The sequence below is a fragment of the Adiantum capillus-veneris genome, chromosome 27, assembly GCF_014529385.1.
Source record: "Adiantum capillus-veneris isolate H3 chromosome 27, ASM1452938v2, whole genome shotgun sequence".
In the NCBI taxonomy this organism is placed as follows: domain Eukaryota; kingdom Viridiplantae; phylum Streptophyta; class Polypodiopsida; order Polypodiales; family Pteridaceae; genus Adiantum; species Adiantum capillus-veneris.
This window is the reverse complement of record NC_140957.1, coordinates 105,961,844-105,985,734: the sequence shown is the minus strand read 5'-3', so window position 1 is coordinate 105,985,734 and position 23,891 is coordinate 105,961,844. Positions and strand designations below refer to the sequence as shown.

The following is a 23,891-nucleotide window of genomic DNA, read 5'->3' as shown; positions in this document are numbered from 1 at the left end:
CTTGCCTGGCGCATGAAAAGATTCCATACCTGAAGAGAAAACTGAAGCTTCTTCTCCCAATACAAAGCAAAAACAGGAGGATTTTGCTTCCCCACCGAGAGCACACAAGCTCCAGGATGCAGGAAAGGTGGGGCAACCGACAAAACTGCCACGTGCTTCTCTGGACATCTCTCTTTGTGAGGTAAATTGACAACAAAAAGGGGATTGTTGGCAGACTGTATACTTGGTTGTGAAGCCGGATCAATGTGAAGCATCCAATTGGGATGTTCAAGCAAGGCACAGAAAAGATATATCAATAAATGAGAATCAGTAGGTAGCTCGAGCGTCCATCTCTTAGCAATCTTATCATACATTTCACCAGTTGCAAGATGCTCATACTTCTTTACACAAGTTCCCTCTGCCAATTCTGTCCATTTACACAAGAACCTCTCTCTCTCTCTCTCTCTCTCTCTCTCTCTCTCTCTCTCTGCGCTTTGTGCTTTACGCTTACGCTACCCATATAAGCTTAGGATAGGCTTCATTTAATAAACCCACATGGCTTACAAAGTGCAGGCCGTTCATACGTCCAACACTGATGCCAGCCCACCTGCCTCTCTCTCTCTCTCTCTCTCTCTCTCTCTCTCTCTCTCTCTCTCTCTCTCGCGCAAAGTGAAGGCCTCTCTGCAGCAAAGACCTCGCAGGGAGATTCTACTTGTGCGTTAGGGGTTTCGGGCAGCAAGTAGGTAGCACGCAGGGGGATTCTGCCTGTGCATTAGGGTTTTGGTCAGCAGGAGGCAGCGTGCAGTTTTGGGTGTGTGCGTGTGTTGTTTGCGCCGACTAGGGATGTATGAGAATAGTGAGCAGAAGTAAAAACTACGGGCGAGCTGCAGCATACGGTACTTACATTCAGCAAACTCAGAAGCAGCGGGCGCAAATTTGCTACGTAAAGGTTTGCAGCTTTATGAACTGAAGATTAAGATCAGCCTACTCAGCAAATTTAGAAGCAGCGGGTGCAAATTTGCTACGTAAACGTTTGCAGCTTTCCAAACTGAAGATTAAGCAACATAAGGCATGGATGCTGAACCAAGAGCAAAGCACCAGGGGCAGCAAGGATAAGGTCCTAGCACTCAAAACAACAAGAGGAAGGCTTGCATTCTGAGCGCAAGTGAAAAGGAAATCCCTCTTGGCGAGGTCTCCATTGAAGCTGCAAAATTGACAAGGATGGGACGAGTTGAGTCCCCTTTTTGGTTCTATTACACAAAAAGGGGTCGCACTGCATCTCTTTAGGACATCATCTCCATGGGTTGCACAGGTTTGTTGCTCCTTTGTATTTCTGATACTTTGGGACCATCGCCATATTGGAGACTCATAACTGGGATTGTCGCTGCTCTGGCAATTGGCAGTAATAAAGCGGCACACACAACAGACTTGCAAGTTCGCGCAGCCCTGCATGTCTGCGCACAGGGGCCGTTACGATGGAGGTCATGAGCGCTTCACCACTTTTGAAAGTCACGTACGAAAGCGACCTTCATGCGTACAAATGAGCGGATAACACAAGTGGAAAGGGAGATGAAGGATGGAAAGCAGAGATGGAAGGATGGTGAAAGGAGAAGGCCAACCTTCTTCAAATGTTTCTTAATGAAGGCACGCAATGGAAGGAGGAGAAAGAGGACCTACACGTAGTGATACAAGCACTTGAGGCGGATTCACAAGCACTCAAAGAAGAGGTCTCAACCCTCAAGCGAGAGCTTGCTGATAGAGCAAGCAATGGACTAGAGGAAGGTGAATTCCAACCCTCGGTGATAGAGGAAATCAAGGTCATCAAGGAATAGGTACGGATGATCAAAGACGAAGAAACAGAATGGGGCGAAGACGTCTTCGTGGGTGGATGCAATCACGAAGAAACAGAAGAAGACGGATGAGGCCGAGAAATGGATAGAAGTCGCTAAGAAAGGGAAAGGGAAAGGGAAAGGGAAAGAAACCACGTCTATCCCCACTCCTCGTAACAAACTACTGACGTGTCAAAGCCTAAAGAATGGAGCCAACTTACAGATGCCGGCCGAGGGACCTAAACCCTAAGAAGAACAAACAACAGAAGAAGTGTCACAAAGTGATAACGTGGTTGGCCGAGTGCAGAAAACCCTAATCCTAATTTCTACCAAAAACACTAATTGCTGAAACCCTAATTCTGGAAACCCTAACTATTGAAACCCTAATGCTGGAAACCCTAACCCTAAAAACCTACAAACCCTAATTTTTGCCAAAAACCCTAACCCTAACCCTAAGACAGCAAACAAATTCAGAAAATTGCGCTGACATGATGACGTGGCAGGCTATACGGATTTCCGTAAATTGCGCTGGTAGCTTTTGGCATTGCTTTTTGGCCAAAAACTTTTGAGTTTGAAAACTTTTCATATAAACTGCTTTTTGGACCAGAAGCTTTTGATTTTGAAAGCTTTTCATGTAAACTGCTTTTTAGGCCAAGGGCCTTTAAATATGAGGCTAGGGCTCATTCTCTGGCATGCTTCAGTACGAAGGTGCAGAGTCTCGAGTACCGGCTTGTACTTTGATGACGCAATATAAAGAAATACCGAAAGGGGCGCCAAGGTTTAGGGCCAATACTCTCTGGGGTGGAATTCCGTCACTCCGTGTCGCATGTCGTCTCTCTCTCTCTTTCAGTTCAGTTGTTATTGAAGTGCTAAAAGTCTGTTCAGTCTGTTCTTTTCTATTGGCACGTGGTGCCCGCCTTGTGACAGTGGTATCAGAGCCTCAGGCGTGTGCTTTTCTAAAAGCATACCGGTCCTACAAAAGAGCAGACAGAGCTATTGGAATTTGATTCGAGGTATCTTCGCTCCAAACCGGACTTATTAGCCACTCCCACCCTTACTTCATCGCGCATCGGGCGCGCTCCTGTCTTCACCGCAGTGTCTTACAAGGCATAAGCCAATTAAGATAACTTGCAAGAGAAGGATCCAGATTTGTTTCAAGTCATTGTTTTTTTTCTCAAAAGCAGTGCAATGCAGATGTTGATGTCTACAGCTACCAAGCACCATACTCCAAGTACTTGGCAAGCTTTTAAGAAAAATTTTGCCGGAAGTTGTATGGTTTCTGACATCTTCCTTCGGAGTGCAACTTCTGGCAAAGTGGGGTATCCTGAAATGCTTTCCATGGAAATCCTAGCACATTATAAATTGAAATTTCTCGACATCTCTCAGTAGATGTCTCTTCACGAGCAGATGACCTTGGAGGTTCAGTGTGATTGCTATCTCTTGAGACTACCATCGCCGCCAAAGAAACAATGTCTGTCCAAGAGCTGATGGACCATGTTGTGCTCGGCTACGACCTCATGGAAGGAACCTAACTCTAATTTTTTGTGCAAGTTTCAAGATGGAAAGTCAGTTGACTTTTCGAGCTCGACTGATGTCGAGATTGCTTTTTAAGTTTAAGTTCTGTTTGATCTTGTTTGGTGATCCTGTTTGGAATTTGTTTGAAATGGATGATATCTGTTTTGAACCTGTTTTGGTGCCGATTTGAATTGTTTGACTTTGGTTTGATACTAGTTTCAATGATTGGTGATTTTACTCCCGGGTGGAGAAGTGAGAAATACTGTTTTGGTATTGTTTGAACCTTGGAACGACGCAGGTCGATGCCTGGGGAGCGTTTCGTTGTATGTTTGAAAACCTCCGAACGACACAAGCCGATGCCTGGGGAGCGTTTGGTTGTATGCTTGTAAAATAATTGTTGTTGTGACTCCCGGCCCGGACTTGGATGGTTATGCGGGAGGAGTATTAAGAAGTCTGAGCAGTGGTTACTCTCAGCACCTCCAAACGACGCAGGCTGCGGTCTGGGGGGCGTTTGGTTGTAAAAGGCCTCTATATCTCTCGGCCCGGACCTTTTTAGGTTATGCGGGAGGAGTGATGAGGGAGTCGTTGAATATCTCCCGGCCCGGACCTTGTTAGGTTATGCGGGAGGAGTGTTCATCGGCGGCATTATGTTTCTATGTCGTGTAACATGCATATGTGAGCATTTGTGTTGCATTGTGATGTGCCAACCAGTGAATATTCCTAATTGGATGAGATTACCTAGGTATGTAATTTTAGTGCATCAAGACACCCGAGGAAGATCAGTACGGTCTAGGTGTGATGGCTAATTTTACTACGCCGGAATATCAAGAGTTCCGATCTGGACGAAAGGAGAAGCTAACTCCTTGATCAAAACAGCCGATAGGAGCAGCTAACTCCTTGATCAAAAGAGCAAAAAGGAGAAGCTAACTCCTTAATAAAAAGAGCAAATTGATTGTCCCTCCGAATGTCCCTTGGAAATTTTTGAGCTAACTTGAGTTGTTTTGCAGATATGTTGTAATCGCGGACGATTACTCTCTTTCAAGAAAGGGAGATGTAACAAACTGATGACGTGTCAAAGCCTAAAGAATGGAGCCAACTTACAGATGTCGACCGAGGGGCCTAAACCCTGAGAAGAACAAGCAACAGAAGAAGTGTCACAAAGTGATGACGTGGTTGGCCGGGTGTAGAAAACCCTAACCCTAATTTCTGCCAAAAACCCTAATTGTTGAAACCTTGATTCTGAAAACCCTAACTGCAAAAAACCTTAAACTGGAAACCCTAACCCTAAAAACTTACAAACCCTAATTCCAAAAACCCTAGCCCTAAAAACTTGCAAACCCTAATTTTTGCCAAAAACCCTAACCCTAACCCTAAGGCAGCAAACAAATTTTGAAAATTGCGCTGACATGATGACGTGGCAGGCTATACGGATTTCCATAAATTGCGTTGGTAGCTTTTGGCATTGCTTTTTGGCCAGAAACTTTTGAGTTTGAAAACTTTTCATATAAACTGCTTTTTGGACCAGAAGCTTTTGATTTTGAAAGCTTTTTATGTAAACTGCTTTTTTGGCCAAGGGCCTTTAAATATGAGGCTAGGGCTCATTCTCTAGCATGCTTCAGTACAAAGGTGCAGAGTCTCGAGTACCGGCTTGTACTTTGATGATGCAATATAAAGAAATACCGAAAGGGGCGCCAAGGTTTGGGGCAAATACTCTCTAGGGTGGAATTCCGCCACTTCGTGTCGCGTGTCGTCTTTCTCTCTCTTTCAGTTCAGTTGTTATTTAAGTGCAAAAAGTCTGTTCAGTCTGTTCGTTTCTATTGGCACGTGGTGCCCGCCTTGTGACACTCCTACAATCATCAACATGACTTTAGAAGAAGAGCAACGAAGGAAGACTAGAGCTTTGCACATACGAATAACCAATCTAAAAGACCGAGATGATGTGGAAGGGGAAGTCAAAGAACTTCTCCGCATGATGGGTAGTGAGGCTACTCATACAAAAGCATGGAGGGTAAGGAAGAAGACACAAGGAAATAGGGAGACTTCAAAAGAAAGAGCTCTAATCATGCTCTTCCCATTCATGGAGGCAAAGAAGGACTTCTTGAAGAAGCATCCTACACTAAAGAAAACGGGCATATTACCGCTGAGTCCAAGATTTGTCAAGTGTGCCAAATAAAGCCAGAGACAGAGCTACATTACATATGTCACTGCCCAGTATACTATGAGATATAACACCGCTTTCACAATCTATTTAGAGAGGGTTTTGGGCCACTTTCTATAGTCATGAGATACCAGGATCAAAGATGCCTTGGATTATACTTACTAGAGATTCGAAAACACAGACAGGATCTCTTGAAAAGGGGCACAATGAGAGAGATCTAACAATAACGGAAGATCACAGATTTCTTTCAATCACAGACAGAGGAGTTCGAGCAGCCTCCACAACGTAACACCAGAGGTACCAGAGGCATACTGCTTGATCAGGCGATAGAGTTGGGGCGGTCCCGTCGCCCAAGGATGAGAGGGCCCTCTTGATATCGACGCAGACTGCGACAAGGATTCATACCAGACTCGCGCGACATAGGAATCGTCCCGGATACTGATGTATATGTATATGATGCCTCGACTGTCAAAGAGCTCCATTGTATCAGCTCACCCTTTGTCTTCCCTTTGTATCAGCTTTCACCCCACCCCTAGCCACTATTTTCTTTTCAGTTCTTTGTACTTTTTGTACCCAGACCTGGTATTAGATTCACCACATGTTACCTTTTGGTCTCATAGGTCATTTTGGCCTTTTGAAGACGTTAATATTACAATTTATTTCTCTCTCTGGCTCATACCCTTTTATATTACGTAAACAAATTACAAAACCAGAAAAACCACCAATGATACAGAGTTACAAAAGATGGGTGATACATTTGAGGCTAGGGACAAGGGAGTGACACATGAATTTAGTAGAGAGCTGAAGCAGTATCTCATGTCCAACATCTGACTTTGTACTTTCAAATCAATTCATTAACCAATATCCTCATGTTCATCGGAATTATAAATCTATTGTTCCATTCTAGCTAATCTGACATCTGATTGTGAATCTCCAACCTAGAATAGCTATCAAAATGACCAGCTCATTCCATTTTGGCGATCATGGGGCAAGGGAGAAGACCTCACACAATCTTTGCTAAGGATCAAAACCAGATCGACACAGTGACTAAAGAATCGAAGCAGAGCTCTATTGATGAACCTCAAACCCAAAATAAGGAAACCGATGTCAACACTGAGAGGAGAGGCACTAAAGCACTTGGGAACTCTTAACATTTAGCTCAATCCATTCAGAGAGGGCTAAGAGACGCTCTCATTCGCATGTCCGGACGAGTTCATTAGATTATGTTTTGCAACTTTGGAACCCTCTTGCATAAATGGATTGTACAATCGTTTTGACAGATGTTGTTACACTATGGTGGACATCTGGCATGACGTGCACGTGGTTTTAGATTAGAGAAATCCAACGAGCCATTCCCCGCATCAATCGGATCCCGGGCTCGCAAATGTGCGACAGTTTCACTCATAAACTTAACTGAAGACAAGGTTATTAATAAATCATTTTAATGATTTATTTTTATAACTTTGTCTTCCAAACTTGCCTTACCCAAGTCCTGAAAAGTTTCTAAGCAAAACTTCTACCTATAAAGGGAGCAATAGAGCCAACGTTTTCCAATCAGATGAGCGAGCACTAGTGTCACATGACACATCCAACCCTATGTGTCCGTGGACAAGCTACAGCACGATCAGGGTTCAGTCAATCCAACCAGTCTAGATTAGAAGTGATCTGGCACTTTTGTGAGTCTATTCGTAGACCGTGCATGCCCAATCACTTAGTGTAGATGCATATCCTCTGGTTGCACACAGCGTATTCCCTTCAGAATCCATCTGATTCAGTTAGGGGAATTTTCCAGTGCATTTAGCCTATTTTACCTATTTTTGACATTTTTCACTTATTATTTTTAAGTGACTTCCCAACAAAAGTAGGTAGGGCAATTTTGCTAAGTTTGTATATAAGCAAACCCAGGTTAGCACTAAATGGTAGAAGAGGCAACAGGAGCACATGCTCAACAGGCACCTTTTCAACAGAACCCGAGCAGAACCCAAGGACTCTAGCGTTTTTGCTCCTCAACAGTTTGGCTAGTGTTTTTGGACCAGACACCGCAGATCAACCAACGTTTTGCCTTGCAGATCCCTAGCGACAAGACCCCAGGAGATCAGCCTAGCGTTTTTGCATTTGCAGAATCGTGGCGATAGAAACACCATTTTCAACCCTAGCGTTTTTGCATCTGCCAACAACCTCAACGTTTTGCAAATCTATCGCGACAGAATCAGCCCTAGGATCAGCGTTTTCAGTTTTCAGCAGTCAGACATCGCAGATCAAGTCCCGAACCTCGCAAATCTCACCTTCCCGCAGCAGTTCCTCGCCGCACGGTCAATTTCCGTGAAGTTTACAGTTTCAGCCCGGAAAACTTTCAGCATCTGCGTTTTCAGCGCTTCGTCGTCGTCATCGACATCGTCACCAACATAGAGTCAAAATTCAGCAGATACAAGATTTGCAGATTGCAGCCCGTAGCGTTTTTGGACAGCAGTAGAAAGATTGCAGATTTCAGCCCTTAGGTCGACTTCGTCATCACCGTCGTCATCGTCGACATAGCCTAGACTTGCATCAATCTCATGCATACCATTTGTACCAGATTGTGCAATCATAAGTAGACCACTCTCGCCGACGAGAGTGGGGCCTTCGGAGGAGGGTTTTACGTCTCTGGTGTCGTATCTCTCTTCTCTCTCTATCTCTCAGTCTCATACACTTTCACGCACAGTGTCCATTCACTTTGTTTGTGATCATAGCACTTTCCATTAAGAACGGAAGGCTCTCCCTTCCATAAGAAGTAAAAGGAACCTTGAGCACAGTTTGGAGCACTCATCTTGAGCAAAGCGCAAGCAATCATTCCGCTGCACCTTACATTGGTATCAGAGCTTTGGCAGTGTTCTATATCACTCAAGGAAAGAACCACAAGAATCAGAAGAATTTTTTTTGCTTGTTGAGGTCGCACGAACCCAAGTTCGCTTGGGCCTGTCGATTCCTAATCGTGTTTTTGAAGAGTGACAAGAATCCCAGGAAAGAAGGGCTTGTCCAGCCTCCCCTTGTGTCTCTTTTCACTCATTGAGAGCGGACCGTGCACTTAGCAGCCGGCCAATCGACGTGAGGTGGGAAAAAGCAACATTGGTGTGAGCGCAAGGCCGCCAAGGGGTGCGCCCGCGGAAAAGAGTAGAACTCGGGTGAAGAGAAGATCCTTCTCAAACGCGATTTGCAAGCAAAAGAAAACCTAAGAACCCCAAGAACCCAAGTTCCTCGTGAACTTAAGAACCCAAGACCCCAAGAACCCACAAGAACCCACGACTTCAGAATGGTCATCACTCGAAGCGGAATGGATACTTCGCTTGGAGGTGATGAGCATGAGAGAGGCGAAGAAGAATTTCCCCCACCAGGAGCGTTTTCAGACCCTCCCCCTTTTTCATCTACGACAAGGATTGCACTAACTCCTATGGAGGCTTTCGACAAGAGGATGATGGACAAGAAGTTAGAAGACAAAGCAAGAGATGCATAACGAAAAGCATAAATAGAGCGTGACCACGAAGAAAAGATGGCAACCATAGAGCGCCAATACCAAGAAAGAATGGCAACCATAGCGCGTGAGAGCGAGCGAGCAAGCACGCTTGGAAGCCAAAGCAAGACAAGCAGAATATGACCGCGAGACCAAAGTAAGAATGCAAGCGATGTTGCGACTCTTTTCTCAAATGCAGGCACAGATTCAACAGGATCGAGAAAAGGAGACTCTCTCTCAGTCTCTTCTTCTCCAAAGCATGACACATAGGATTTGCATGATTGTGTGAAGCATGATGATTTGCATGATTGTGTGAAGCATGATGATTTGAATGACAATGATAAGCATGATGATTTGGATGACACTGACAAGCATAATGATTTGCATGATCAAGATGTGATTTCTCACAAGCATGATGAGTTGCATGAAGATGATGTGATTGTTCACAAGGATGATGTGTTAGTGGATGCTTTTTCTAGCGAAGCTAACCTCGTTGTAGATTCGATCAATCACGAAGAACCGATCTTGGCTTTCGAGTCAAGGTCCAAAGAACCCCCACAGGACGATTCGATCCCTCAGGAAGAACCGATCTTGGCTCTCGAGCCTAGGTCCAAAGAACCCTCCCAGGAAGTACTATGTTTTCGCATGATTGATACGCACGCATTGTTCGAGTGTTTCATTCGTGATCGTTTCTTGTATTTTAGTCAACGTCTTTATGTGATCCCTTTTCCTAGGCATGACATATTGTACGTTGAGCACGTTTCACTCATGAATGAGCACGGATGTATGCGGATTGTTCATGAAAAGCTGAAAAGTATGCATTCAAGGAAGTCACCTTTCCTGTCTCTTCCTTGGCATGACACATTTGTAGAAAGAGCACATGAAAGTATGAGCACCAATCATGGGCATTTCCATTGTGTTTTGCCATAGTTGATTGCTCTAGATCATAAGAGAAAGATTCGATCTCATTGTTTGCACGTGTTTGATGAACGGGTTGTCACTCCATCTCTATGTACATCTACATTGCATACACAGTCTTTAGAGCAGACAAGATTTTTTCCAGTCACTTTACATGGAATAGGTATGTTCATGGTTTTGTGTTGGAAGTGGTTTCAAAAATTTTCAACCATGGAGATTCTTGAGAAGAAAGAAGCATGACTCTCGACGAAGTTGAAGCATCGAAGAAGCCACAGAAGACTTTGTGTCGCTTTCGGCGCGGCCCAAAGAAGCAAGTGTTGCAGACCTTCATGAAGTTCAAGTACCGCACGACCCACACATCAGAGTGGGCCGGCGAAGAGTCCCTTCCAAGATTCCGGATGCTATTGGCGATCTCCCTCCACGCCATACAGTTCGGTACCACTACCTCACTTTGAAAAGGAGGGGATGTCACGTGACACATCCAACCCTATGTGTCCGTGGACAAGCTACAGCATGATCAGGGTTGAGTCAGTCAAGCCAATCTAGATTATAAGTGATCTGGCACTTTTGTGAGTCTATTCGTAGACCGGGCATGCCCAATCACTTAGTGTAGATACATATCCTCTGGTTGCACACAGCATGATCATCAGTATTCCCTTCAGAATCCATCAGATTCAGTTAGGGGAATTTTCCAGTGCATTTAGCCTATTTTACCTATTTTTGACATTTTTCACTTATTATTTTTAAGTGACTTCCCAACAAAGGTAGCTAGGGCAATTTTGCTAAGTTTGTATATAAGCAAACCCAAGTTAGCACTAAATGGCAGAAGAGGCAACACGAGCACATACTCAACAGGCACCTTCTCAACAGAACCCCAACAGAACCCAAGGACTCTAGCGTTTTTGCTCCTCAACAGTTTGTTTCTATCGCAACAAGCTCAAACGGGTCGAGCACCACGTGCCACGTGCCAACTCAAAAGAACAGACTCAAATAAACATTTAGCATTCAAACAACAGAACATGTTCCACTCGCAAACTGCAATGGCCCCAAGGCCCAAACGATGGCGCCCTTTCAATATTTCTTCAATAGGGTACAACTCTGAGTGACGATTGGCCCAACCATCTCGTGTGGCAACCTGCCCTTCATTGTAGCAGGTGAAACTTTCAACCGTTTCACACTAGCCATACAATGTCCAACTATTTGTGACTTCAAAAAGAGGGATCCAAAAATTGAATAAAAATCAAGGGAAAGAAACTAACAACTAAGGTTAATAGTTGTCACAGCCTCGTGACATCAGCATTGAAATCCGAGTACTAAAAGGGTGGCTACCTTGACGGGACTTCATAAGTTAGTGAGCACTTGGAAATTAAACCAAAAGGAGTAAAGTGGACACGTGGCAGTAGAAGAGAAACTTGCAAGCCAACACACACTCCAAAAACCTCATCCCACTCTAAGCTCCATGCCATCCACAACCCGAAGCAAATGAATCACAGGTTTAATATGTGTGTCTAGACTCTCGATATCTTTTCAAAACTCTAAATCCTCTGCCTTCTCCTTGCACTTTGAAACCCGCCCGTAGACTCGCTAGAGGACGATAGACTTTAGCTTCCACCTGCCCATTACACTCTAAACTTTACGACACAAAGGAACTTCACGAAATAATCCTATGATTGGAAATTACACTTCAAACAAAACACGGCCTCGGAGCTAGAGTGCTTCCAAGCAGACGATGACTGCGTTGACACCAAAGGTTGGCACTCCTTTCAATTTCTTTATTCAATTAAAACTTGAGAGAGAACCTGTAATTTCTTACGAGTTGTCCCACTTTTATCGGGATAAAAATGACCTACTCTAGCTCAATTTCGGTTGCATAACCGCAGTAGGAGAATTCACAAACATGATTTTGATCTGAGCCTAGACATCCTTTTACTGCTCGAATTTCAGTGCCAACTGTCGACCAACTCGTGTCAACCTGGCCTTTATTGCTATGGGTGAAACTCTCAGTCGATGCTCGCAATACAATGTCGAGCCATTTGTGACTTCAAAAAGAGGGTCCCAAAAATTACAAGAAAATAAAGGGAAAGAAACCAACAACTAAGGTTAGTGGTTGCCATAGCCTCGTGACATACCCCCCTCTTGAAATCGCAAACATCCTCAATAGCATGCCAGATATACATGCCATAGAAGATTTAGTGTGATTAGCACCCTTTTATCATCACATGTATCCATAGGAAAGGTCATGAAACATAGATGTAAATGACTTAATGAAATCTTCATACTTTTGTCATTTTCTCTACGAGTACCTTTAACATTTGCAAAGCAATGTACACTTCTAATGCACTGAATCCGCATGTACATTTTAGCACCATCACTACCCATCTTTTGAGCAGGTTGAGTTGGGGCATACGTAGGCTGTAATTTAAAGGCCTCAAGGTAAAGTTGTAATACATTCGTGGCTCTAGCACTTAACACTCTTCCATCCACTTTGCATCCATAGGTAGACAGTTCTTGAACTTCACTAAATAAAGTCGTACAATTTTTTCCCTTGACTTTTCTTTCCTTGTGTGTCAAATTCTCCTCAGGTATCAAGATCTCATCAAATTCCTCAACTTTTGGTTGATCCTCATCTGACATATCTTCTGACACATCACCCACAAAGGGTCTTAGAAGACTCACGTGGAACGCATTATGAATCTTCCAGCTGTCAAGCAATTTCAACCTATAACCAACATCAATGATCATGTCAAGTACTTGAAAAACCCATAGTAACGCATATTGAGCTTGGGAAATAAACTTTCCTTGCCCTTCGTCTTCGTTAACCTTGCCTTTTCAAACCGTAAGAGTACCCAATCACAAGGTGAAAAAAACAATTCATGTCGACAACAATCGGCAACCCTTTTTGCTTTGCCCAAGTCTTCTCCAAGGCAAGCCGGATTTTCTTATACGTTTCATCCATATTTTCAATATATCAATGTGCTTCTAAAATCTTGTCCTTTGTGTGCAAAATGAGGACCTTTTTGCCACCCTCAACAATTTCATAAGGAACCTTGCTTATTGACGAATGCACCGTATTGTTGTATGCATATGTAAGGTGCAGCGGAAGTGAATGTTGAACTTTGCCCAAGATGAGTGCTCAGAACTGTGCTCGAGGGTCCTTTTTACTTACGGAAGGGAGAGCCTTCCGTTCTTTTAGTGAGAGAGTGCAAATGATCACAAACAAAGTGGTAAACACTGTGAATGAAGGTGCTGAGACTGAGAGATAGAGAGAGAAGAATACGACACTAGAATGGTGTCAAACCATCCTCCGAAGACCCCACTCTCTATGGCAAGAGCGGTCTACTATTGATTGTACAAATCTCTACAATGCAATGGACTTGCCAACGATGTCGACGACGATGAGAACGATGACGAGACGGGCTGAAAGCTGAAAACGCTATGGGCTGAAATCTGCAAATCTTGTATCTGCTGAATTTTGACTCTATGTTGATGATGACGGCAATGACGACGATGCAATGACGACGCGCTGAAAACGAAGATGATGAAATCTGCAAATAGCGGGCTGACTTTGCAAACACTGGTTGATCTGACCGTGCGGCGAGGATCTGCTGCGAGAAGGTGAGATCTGCGAGGTTCGAGGGCTGCGGTGCGGAATCTATTTGCTAAAAACTGAAAACGCTGATGTAGAAAAGGGGCTTGTCGCCGGGAATCTGCAAAACGCTAGGCTGTCGTGCTGATCCAAAAACGCTAGGGCTGATTCTGATATGTTGCAAAAACGCTATAGTATATGCTGGGAATCTGCTACCGCCAAGCTGATCTGCAACTACAAAACGTTGGGGCTGATCTTGATGAAAAACGCTAGCTATGTTGCTGTAGAAAAAGCTAGGGCCATCTGCTGCAAAAACGCTAGGTGGTCTTGTTGGGGGGTCTTGCTGAGAAGGTGCAATGTTGAACACTGAGTCCCTGCTGCCGCTTCTGTCAGAAAGTGCTAGCGCTAGGTTTCCTTATATATTGACTTGGCGAAATTGCCCTACCCAGTTTCCCAACAAAGTCACTTATTAATAATAAGTGAAAAATGGCTAAAATAGGAAAAATAGGTATGTGCACTGTAAAAATGCTCCTGATGGGTTCTGATGGTAACTCTGATGATCATGTTGTGTGCAACCAGAGGATATGCATCTACTCTAAGTGCCTGGACATGCACAGTCTGCGAACAGACTCACAATAAGTGCCAGAACACTTCCTAAACTAGGCTAACTGAACTGAACCCTAGTCATGAAGTAGCTTGTCCACATACACATAGAGTTAGATGTGCACGTGACATCCCCTCCTTTTTAAATTGAGGTACTAGTACCAAACTGTATGGCATCGAGGAAGATCGCCAACAGCATCTAGAATCCTAGGAAGGATTGTTCGTCGGCCCACTCTGATGCTTGGGTCATGCGATAGTTAAACTTCATAAAGGTCTGCAACGCTTGCTTCTTTGGGCTGCGCCAAAAACGACACAGTCATTTGTGGCTTCTTCAATGCTTCAACTTCGTCTATAGTCCTGCGTCTACCTTCTTCAAGAATCTTCGAGGATGAAAATTCCTGAAACCATTACCAACACAAAAACATGAACATACCCATTCCATGTAAAGTGACTGAAAAAATTCTAGCCTTTTGAAAGATTGTGCATGCAATGTAGATGAACAAAGTGACGGAGTGTCAAACCGTTCATCAAACACACGCAAAAATTAGAATCAAAATTTGTCTTTTCTGATCTAAATCTATGAACTGTGGCAAATCACAATGGAAATGCCGATGCTTGATACTCAATCCTGCTTGTGCTCTTTCGGATATTGTGTCATGCCAAGGAAGAGACATGGAATGTGAATTCCTTGGGTGCAAACATTTTATCTTTTCATGAGTAATCCGCATACGTCCGTGCTCATTCATGAGTGAATCGTGTTCATCGTACAATATGGCATGCCTATGAAAAGGGATCACATAAGGTCAGTGACTAAAATACAAGGAACCATCACGAATGAAACATTCGAACAATGCGTGCTGACTAATCATGCGGACACAAAATACTTCCTGTGGGGATTCTTGGGACCTCGACTTGAGAGCCAAGATCGATTCTTCGTGATTGATCGAATCTGCAATGAGGTTAGCTTCACTAGACAAAGTATCAACTAAACCATCATCCTTGTGAACAATCACATCGTTATCATGCAAATCATCATGTTTGTGAATAATCACATCTATATCATACAAAATTATGTGTGTCGTGCTTTGAAGAAGACAAGACTGAGAGAGTTCCTTCCAAATTTCACATATCTTCTGTGTCAATTCTTTATCATCATGAGCTTGATGACCATAGCAGCTACGGTACGGGATGGAACGGGACGTTTTATACGCGGTGTTCAATACGTGTACTAGACGTATTTTTTAGAATCAAAAATAAAATACGTCCACTTATTTCAGATATGATACTTTAATAAGGACAAATGAAGCGATTCATGGACCTCCTCAATGACTCTTCAATATTTAACCATAGCATACATAAACAAGCACCATGAAGCTCTAAAACACAATTGATCAACTAGGAAAAGACATACATTTTGAGCAAAAAAACGTTAGAATAGAAAGCGTTATGAGACGTATTGTATGTTTCAATACGGGACATCATTGATTCTAAATAAAATACGCGTATTTCAGTTGCTATGTTGATGACATGAAGGAAAAATATGCTACTGATGAAGAATTTGCAAGGATCTTTGAGCAGTTGCAAAATGGGCAACGCCATGAGCACTACTACCTCAAGGATAGTGTTATGATGATGCATTGTAGACTATGTGTCACTAGGCTATTGCGACACAAAGTTATGGTAGAAATCCATGTCCTACCATATGCAGAGCATCATGGTATAGATGCTACAATGAAAGCGGTCAAGATTTTCTTTTATTGGCATGCTTTGAGGAAAGATGTGGATGCCTTTGTGCAAGCATGCGATTTGCCAAAAGGTCAAGTTTGACAGGCAAAAGGTACCAGGGTTGTTACAACCATTGCCTATTCCATATAAGCCATGGAAAAGTATTGTCATGGATTTTATCTTTCATCTCCCAAGAACACCGACAAGGAATGATGGAATATGTATTATAGACCATCATTTGCACGTTCAACAAGCGGGTCCATTTTATTCTAAGTAGGAAGATAAATTCTGATTAGATGGCACGACTGCTCATGTACAATGTGTTCAAGTACCATGATATGCCACAATCTATTTTAAATAACTCATAAGCCACAACATTCTTCTTGCATTCCACATGCACAATCTAAAAGTGGAACATAGAGAGAATGTTTGCCCATCTCATATGCTTTTCATATAGCTTTGATTGTGTCAAGAAGTATCACAAGGTCTGATAATCTGTTTGGACAACAAAATCAACACCTAACTCGTAGTGCTTCCAATCAGAAAGCGCATGAATCACAACCGGTAGCTCTTTCTTATAAATTTACATAGCCTTTTCAAAGCACATCCCCAATACTATTGCCACACGCATCAAACTAGACCACAAATGACTTCCTAAGATCTGGTAAAACAATTACTGGATCCGGAGTCATCTTCTCATTTAAGAGATTAGAAGCTAAAATCTCTTTTTCTGTGCATTTGAAAGTGACCTTTCTTTTGCAAAGTATATAGGGGTAAAGCAATCTCGGCAAGTTCCTAATAAACCTTCTGTAGTAAGAGCATAAGCCCAAGAAGCTATGGACATCGTGCACAATCTTCAAGTCTGGTGAAACCGGCCCGTAGGGCGGTAGACGTAGGCTTTCACCTAGAACTTTACTTTAGATTTTAGGAGCTTGAGAAACTTTGCAAATAAAAACTTGTAACGGAAATTAATACATCAAACACACACAACTTAGAAGCTAGAATTCTCTGAGCAGACGCCGACAACCTATAGGCCCTAAAAACTGGTGCCCCTTTTGGTATTTCTTTATTCCTTTATAGGGTAAAGTTACAAAACTAGAGTCCTGGGGATCTTCACCTGTATCCAACTAGATCGCACCTGTTCTAGTAAAATTTCGGTGGCATAACGACCCCAAAACTCGCTCTGAACAAATCCCCCTGCTAGAACTCGCATCCAAAGACATAAAATCTCTTTTTAGAGCCCAAATGCAGCAATTACAGCTCGCTGTATTTAATGGTTTTCACCTTGTTTTCAGCCCTAAACAACCCCGAAATTGTCCTCTAACAATGGGACACTGAAACCAACTCATAGGGCGGTAGATGTAGGCCTTCACCCGAAACTTAACTTTAGACTTTAAGACATAGAGAAACTTTGCAACTCAAGACCTGTAACGGGAATTGACAGTACAAAGCACACACAGCTCGAAAGATAGAATGCTCCGAGCATACGCACACAACCTGTAGGCCCCAAAACCTAGCGCCCCTTTCGGTATTTCTTTATTCTTATTAAACTTGCGAAAAACTTGTAAACTTTTACAAGCTGTTCCAGTTTTATCATATTGAAATTCCTCTACTCTAACCCGATTTCGGCAACATAACCACAATAGAAGTCTCCACAGACAATACCCCAAGTACACGGTGACTCTCCACTCACTTTTAGAGAGCACTTTACAAAACCTGGCGAGAAATTACAGCACGCTGAATTCTCTGTTTTGTGCTCCGATTCGCATGCCGATCACTTCTGAGGATAGCCCTCGAGCTCTCGCACCTATAGGGTCACTTGTCCCTTGAATTAAACAAGATTCCTTGTGGGAAATCTCTCTAAATTGTCCTATACAAGCACCCAATGCTTTCTCGAGGCTCCCCTGGCAAATAAACGATCCAAACGCTTCCACTTAACCCTCGCCAGGCTGTCCAAACCTATCCATGGCTGTTTTTGACCCAATTTCACCAACATAACAGGGCAAATATCCCTGTAGGTCAAAAGTACACGTCAAGGACACTTTCTCTTGCGGTATGGAAGCTTTCTAGTGAACTGCAGGTCAATTTCAGCATGCTGTAATTTTCTGTTTTGCCATTGTTAGGTGCCTACTGCCCTATACACACATCCCAAGGCCTTTTCGAGGCTCCTCTGGCGGTTTCCTGCAATTTAGGTGTAGAACCCTAAACCTGCAGAAAAACACAGTAGACTGTAATTCTTTGTTTTGGACCATTTCGAGCGGAGCAAGCATATCTACGCCTATCTCAAGTACTCCCGCATGCAATGGGACAGTTCCCTTGTAAATAGGACGAGTTTTCACGCGAGAAAACCCGCCGTTTTCATATTCCTTCGCGATGGAACTGTGCGTACCTGAAGGGGATTCGCAATTAGCTAATCCGGCTCTTGTATAGAAGGCTCTTGCCTTGGCAAGCACGCATAAAACCCCCAGAACTGTACATGGTCATCTGAGGAGCCCAACTAGTGGAGCATTACCATATGTGCAAAGGGGAGAGAGTGATGCGCGAGAGCAAATCGTCGCGCTACATAGAGCAAGGGAGCAGGCAAGCTTTCCATTAAAGTTGTAATCACCTGCACCCACTACTCACACACACATTGTAGCACACTTATGAGTTGATATCAGCCCATAGTTACCCGGAACGCGGAACGGGAACGGCGACGGGATCCCCACGGAACGGGGGAATGGCTAGGGGTCCGGAACGGGAACGGCGCGGAACGGGAGGTTAAAAAACACCCAAATAGCGCATTTTTTAGCTCCTTGTGTTTAAATACAAAGAGTATTAGAGTGCTTTGACTCTAATACTCACAAAAAACTCGTTTTGAAGACCATTCAACCTTGCTATGACTAGATGAAGATGAGAGAGAGAGAGAGAGCTTGAGAGAGTGAGAGGGAGAGACTCGAGAGAGTGAGAAGGAGAGGGAGAGATTTGAGAGAGTGGGAGGGAGAGGAAGAGAGCTTGAAGGCTTGAAGCCTTGAGCCTTGAGAGAGTGAGTCTTGAGAGGGAGAGATCTTGAGAGTGTGAGAGGGAGAGAGCTTGACCCTTGAGGATTAGCTTGTGGAGAGAAAGGGGGAGGTGGGTGCATTTTATGAGTCCTTGAGGCCTTGCACACTTCAAAAAGAAGCCCAAACATTTACTTCAATTTTTCCAATTTTTGCCAAATTTGTTTGTAGCCGTTGGCCGTTCCAGGGGCATTCCGGAACATTTCGGGGGCGTTCCGGAACGTTCCGGAACGGCCATTCCGGTTTGCACTGGCCACCTGGAACGTCAGACGTTCCGGGACGTTTCGGAACGTTCGGGAAGGAAACTGCCCCCCGGAACGCCGAAACGAGGGCTAGGGGGCGTTCCCCGGTAACTCTGTATCAGCCCCCTTTCTTGAAATGGGCACCCCCTCTTGCTGATGCTTTTGGCAAATGCATTTGGAGCCGCCATGTGTCCCTTATGCCTCTTTTGAGTTAATTCTCTAGTACTCACCAACTTATACGTGTCACGAGGGGCCTAAATGACTTTGAACTGAGCCTAGACACCCTTTTACTGCTCGGATTCCAGTGCCGACTGGCCCGACTATCACGTGACACATCCAACCCTATGTGTCTGTGGACAAGCTATAGCATGACAAGGGTTCAATCAGTCCAGTCAGTCTAGCTTAAGAAGTGTTCTGGCACTTTGTGAGTCTGTTCACAAACCGTGCATGCCTAGGCACTTAGAATAGATGCATGTCCTCTAGTTGCACACAGCATGATCATCAGCATTACCATCAGAATCCAACAGAATCCATCAGGAGCATTTTCCATGCATTAAACCTATTTCCCCTATTTTTGACATTTTTCACTTATTATTTTAAGTGACTTTTGTTGGGAACTGAGTAGAGAAAAATGGGTAAGATAATATATAAGCAAACATAGGATTAGGCTAATTGGCAGAAGAGCAAGAAGAACACAGGCCAAGTGCAACAGGTTCCCCCTCTCTCTCTCTCAGCAAGACTCCCCCCCCCTTTTGCTGGCGTTTTGTCCACCAAATCTTCCTCAGCAAATTCAGCCTTGCCTTGGCGATTCCCATCAACGTTTTCAGCCAGGAACTGCAACAACAAAGGGCTCCTTCAGTAGCGTTTTGGTCCCCCTGTGGTCTACCGTTTTTCAGCCAGCCCCTTCAGCGTTTTACAGCAGCTGTCCAACGTTTTCAACAAGGGCGATTTCACCAAACAAGTGCACAGTGTAGCCGCATCTTCAAGCAACCCCATCAACGCCTACAAACAGCCCAATCCAACGTTGTGTTTCAGCCACAGATAGCGTTTTTAGGCAGCAGTAAGCAGCAATTTCAGCGAACACTTTAGCAAGTAAAACAGTAGTAGATCGGCCCGACAACTCTGACCCCTTGCAGATTCATCAAGCATTCAGTTTTCAGCCATAGTCATAGCCATTAGATTTGCATCGACATCTTGTATCAGATTGTGCAATCAATAGTAGACCACTCTCGCCATCGAGAGTGGGGCCTTCAGAGGAGGGTTTTACGTCTCTAGTGTCGTATTTCTCTTCTCTCTCTATCTCTCAGTCTCATGCACTTCCACGCACAGTGTCCATTCACTTCGTTTGTGTCCATTGCACTCTCTCACTAAGAATGGAAGTCACGGCTCGAGATCACACCCGATAGAATGGGACCACTAGCAAAGGCAGTTCTAGCGGCACCCGACAGGGACATAGCCATCACACGTCATTGCCAAACTTCGGTTGCATTGTCAGGGGTATTTGGGGCATGATGACTTCTACATAATGCCTTTGGAAGGTTGTGATGTCCTCTTGGGAATTCCCTGGTACCACAAGAACAACGCCGTGGTCGATTATCGGGCGAGAAAAGCGACTCTGACTACATAGAAGGGCAGAACCATTGTACTTGATGTGAAACTTAAGGGCGAGCATGTCCCTATTGTATGGGCTTCGGCCATTTCAAAATTATTGAAATCCAGTCTGTTTGTTTACTCAATCTTCTTGAGAGAGATGAATGATGAGAATAGGACAAATATGTCTGAACTCGATAAAGAACACCAAGATTCTCTCCACACTCATGCCGATTGCTTTTCAGAGGGCCTGCCAGGCGAGTTACCACCCACTTGTCCTGAGGATCATACCATTGATCTGATACTTGGAAGCACACCACCGAACCGACCACCTTATTGTGTGGGCCGAGCCCAAAACAAAGAAATTATGAACCAAGTGAAAGACCTCTTGGAGAAGGGTCTTGTCCAGCCTAGTACTTCACATTATTGCTCTCCAGTGTTGTTGGTTTTGAAGAAAGACGGATCTTGGAGAATGTGCATTGATTATAGAGCTCTCAACAAAATCACCATCAAGAACAAATTTCCAATTCCTAGGATCGATAATATACTTGACAGACTACAAGGATCCTCGTGCTTTAGCAGGATCGATTTGAGAGCGGATATCATCAAATCCGAATCGCGCCGAGAGACATCTACAAGACAACCTTTCAGACGACTTTTGGGTTATTTGGGCTTAACCAATGCTCTTGTGACATTTAACCGGGTGATGGAAAGGATTTTTCGAGAGTACAGACTATTTGTTGGCACTTTCTTTGACGATATCATTGTTTTCTCCAAGGGTGAGGCAAAACATAGAGAACATCTGCTTCAGGTCTTTCAGGCATTACGAGATCACGAGTTGGTGATTAATGCGAAGAAAAGTGAATTTTTCCTACCAGAGATACACTTTTTGGGACGCATTGTGTCAGCAACAGGATTGCAGATGGACCCGGCTAAGATAGAGACTATCCGTGATTGGCCCGATTGAAGAATGTCCATGAAGTTAGAAGCTTCTTGGTCTTGTGTTCGTACTACAAGCAATACAACCGATTGTTCTCAAGGCCGGAATTGACAACACAGATTTATGAGAAAGAGCTTTTGGCGATTATCCATGCTCTTACTCAATGGCGACATTACCTACTCGGAGCAGGTTTTATTGTCTTTACAGACCATCAGAGTTTACGCTACTTTTTGTCACAGAAGCAGCTATCGAAAAAGCAAATGCGATGGGCGAACATCTTGTCCCCACAGTTTCACTTTCAGATTGTCCATGTGCAAGAATAGAAGAATTTGGTGGCAGATGCTTTGTCTCGGAAGCCGTTGATTCTGGCTATTTCCGCAATACATCGTAGGAGCTTCGAAGATATGGTCGATCAGTATGCCACGGATACAGATTTTGCAGACATTTTCACACGAATACGGGATGGGGAGACAGTAGCGGGATATTCCATTCGGAATGGCTACTTGATGAGAAAAACCATGTTGTGCGTTACACAGCCGTTAAAAGGAAAAGGTTATGACCGAATGTCACTGTCCACCTTTTACGGGTGACCGCGGCATTGCTACCACCTTGAAAGGGGTAGAGAAATACTTCTTTTGGCCGACACTCAAGAAGGATGTGGACGAGTTTGTGTGTAATTGCTTGGTATGCCAAAAGGTCAAGTTTGACATGCATAAAGCACAAGGATTGTTATAGCCTTTGCCCATACCCACCCGCCCCTGGGAAAGTATTGCAAAGGATTTCATTTTTTATCTCCCGAGAACACAGAGTGGTCACGATGGTATTTGGACTGTTATTGACAGGTTTAGCAAGCAAGCTCATTTCATTCTAATGAAGAAAACAATCAAGCCAGATCACTTAGCGAGACTGTTTGTGGCCCAAATCTTCAGATTACATGGCATGCCCGAGACGATTGTCTCCGAAAGAGACGCCAGATTTACGAGTTTGTTTTGGAAGGCTATTTGGAAGAACATTGGCACGTGGTCGCAGTTCTCGTCATCTTTCTACCCGCAGTCTATCGGGCAATCTAAGATTGCCAATTCAATGGTACTAGATTTATTGAAGTCTTACATCTCGGATCAAAAGACTCAATCGGAAAAGTATTTACCTTTGGTGGAATTTGCCTACAATAACATGATACAATCTTCGACGGGAAAGGTGCCATTTGAGATTATTGAAGGTGCTACGAAGGTTCCACCCTTCCTAAGCACGAAAGATCAGATTTTTGAAGCCAATGAGTACACATGCGACTTGGACACGGCTTTTGCCAAGTTCCGCGAGGCTTTGCAGAAATCTCAAGAAAGACAAAAAAAGGCAGTAGATCCTCATCGACGCGATTTGAAATTGAAGGAGAACAATAGGGTGCTCTTACGTTTTGAGAAGGCACGCCTGAGAAAGAAAGGGGAAAGGAGAGGCTTTTTTCAAAGCTTAGTATGCGATACTACCGACCTTTTCAGATCTCCGAAAAGATAAATGATGTCTCCTTGCGACTGAAGCTGCCCGAAACTTGGAGGATTCACAATGCTTTTCATGTGAGTCTCCTGAGGCCTTTTAAAGGCGATGTGCCTGAAGATGGGGAGCCTGATCAACAACCCAAAGTGGAAGAAAACAAGGAGATCCTTGTTCCAGAACAGATATTGGCACATAAAGACAGAAAGATTAAGGGTAAAGTGATAAGGCGGTTCTTGGTTAAATTCAAGAACTATCTTGCATTGGATGCAAAGTGGATGTAGGAGGAGGACCTAGTAGATACTACTCAGATTGTGAAGCTTTACCTTGAAGCTTTTGGTTTTGTCACGTGACACATTCAACCCTATGTGTCCGTGGACAAGCTACAACATGACCAGGGTTCAGTCAGTCAAGTCAGTCTAGGATAGGAAGCGATCTGGCACTTTCGTGAGTCTGTTCGTAGACCGTGCATGACCGATCACTTAGATTAGATGCATGTCCTCCGGTTGCACACAGCATGATCATCAGTATTACCATCAAAATCCAACAAAATCCATCGGGAGCATTTTCCAGTGCATTAAACCTATTTTCCCTATTTTTGACATTTTTCACTTATTATTTTAAGTGACTTTTGTTGGGAACTGAGTAGGGCAATTTGGGTAAGATAATATATAAGCAAACTTAGGCTAGCACTATTTGGCAGAAGAAACCAAGAGAGCAAAAGGCAACCTTGCAGCAGGCCCTCAAGGTGGATCCTCAACAAGAACCCCAAGCGTTTTCTTCAACCCAAAAA

At 43.9% G+C, this 23,891-nt stretch overlaps 1 protein-coding gene across 3 annotated transcripts in view; it reads right to left on the bottom strand.

The window, feature by feature from the left end:
• The window catches only part of LOC147422502 (cytochrome B561, amino-terminal protein), a 67,222-nt gene that overhangs the window by 23,865 nt on the left and 19,466 nt on the right, over positions 1–23,891 (bottom strand). For all 3 annotated transcript variants that reach the window (XM_086502523.1, XM_086502522.1, XM_086502524.1), the window contains one exon: positions 30–406. In XM_086502523.1, coding sequence (XP_086358649.1) covers positions 30–406 — 377 coding nt within the window. The remainder of the gene's footprint in view (positions 1–29; positions 407–23,891) is intronic.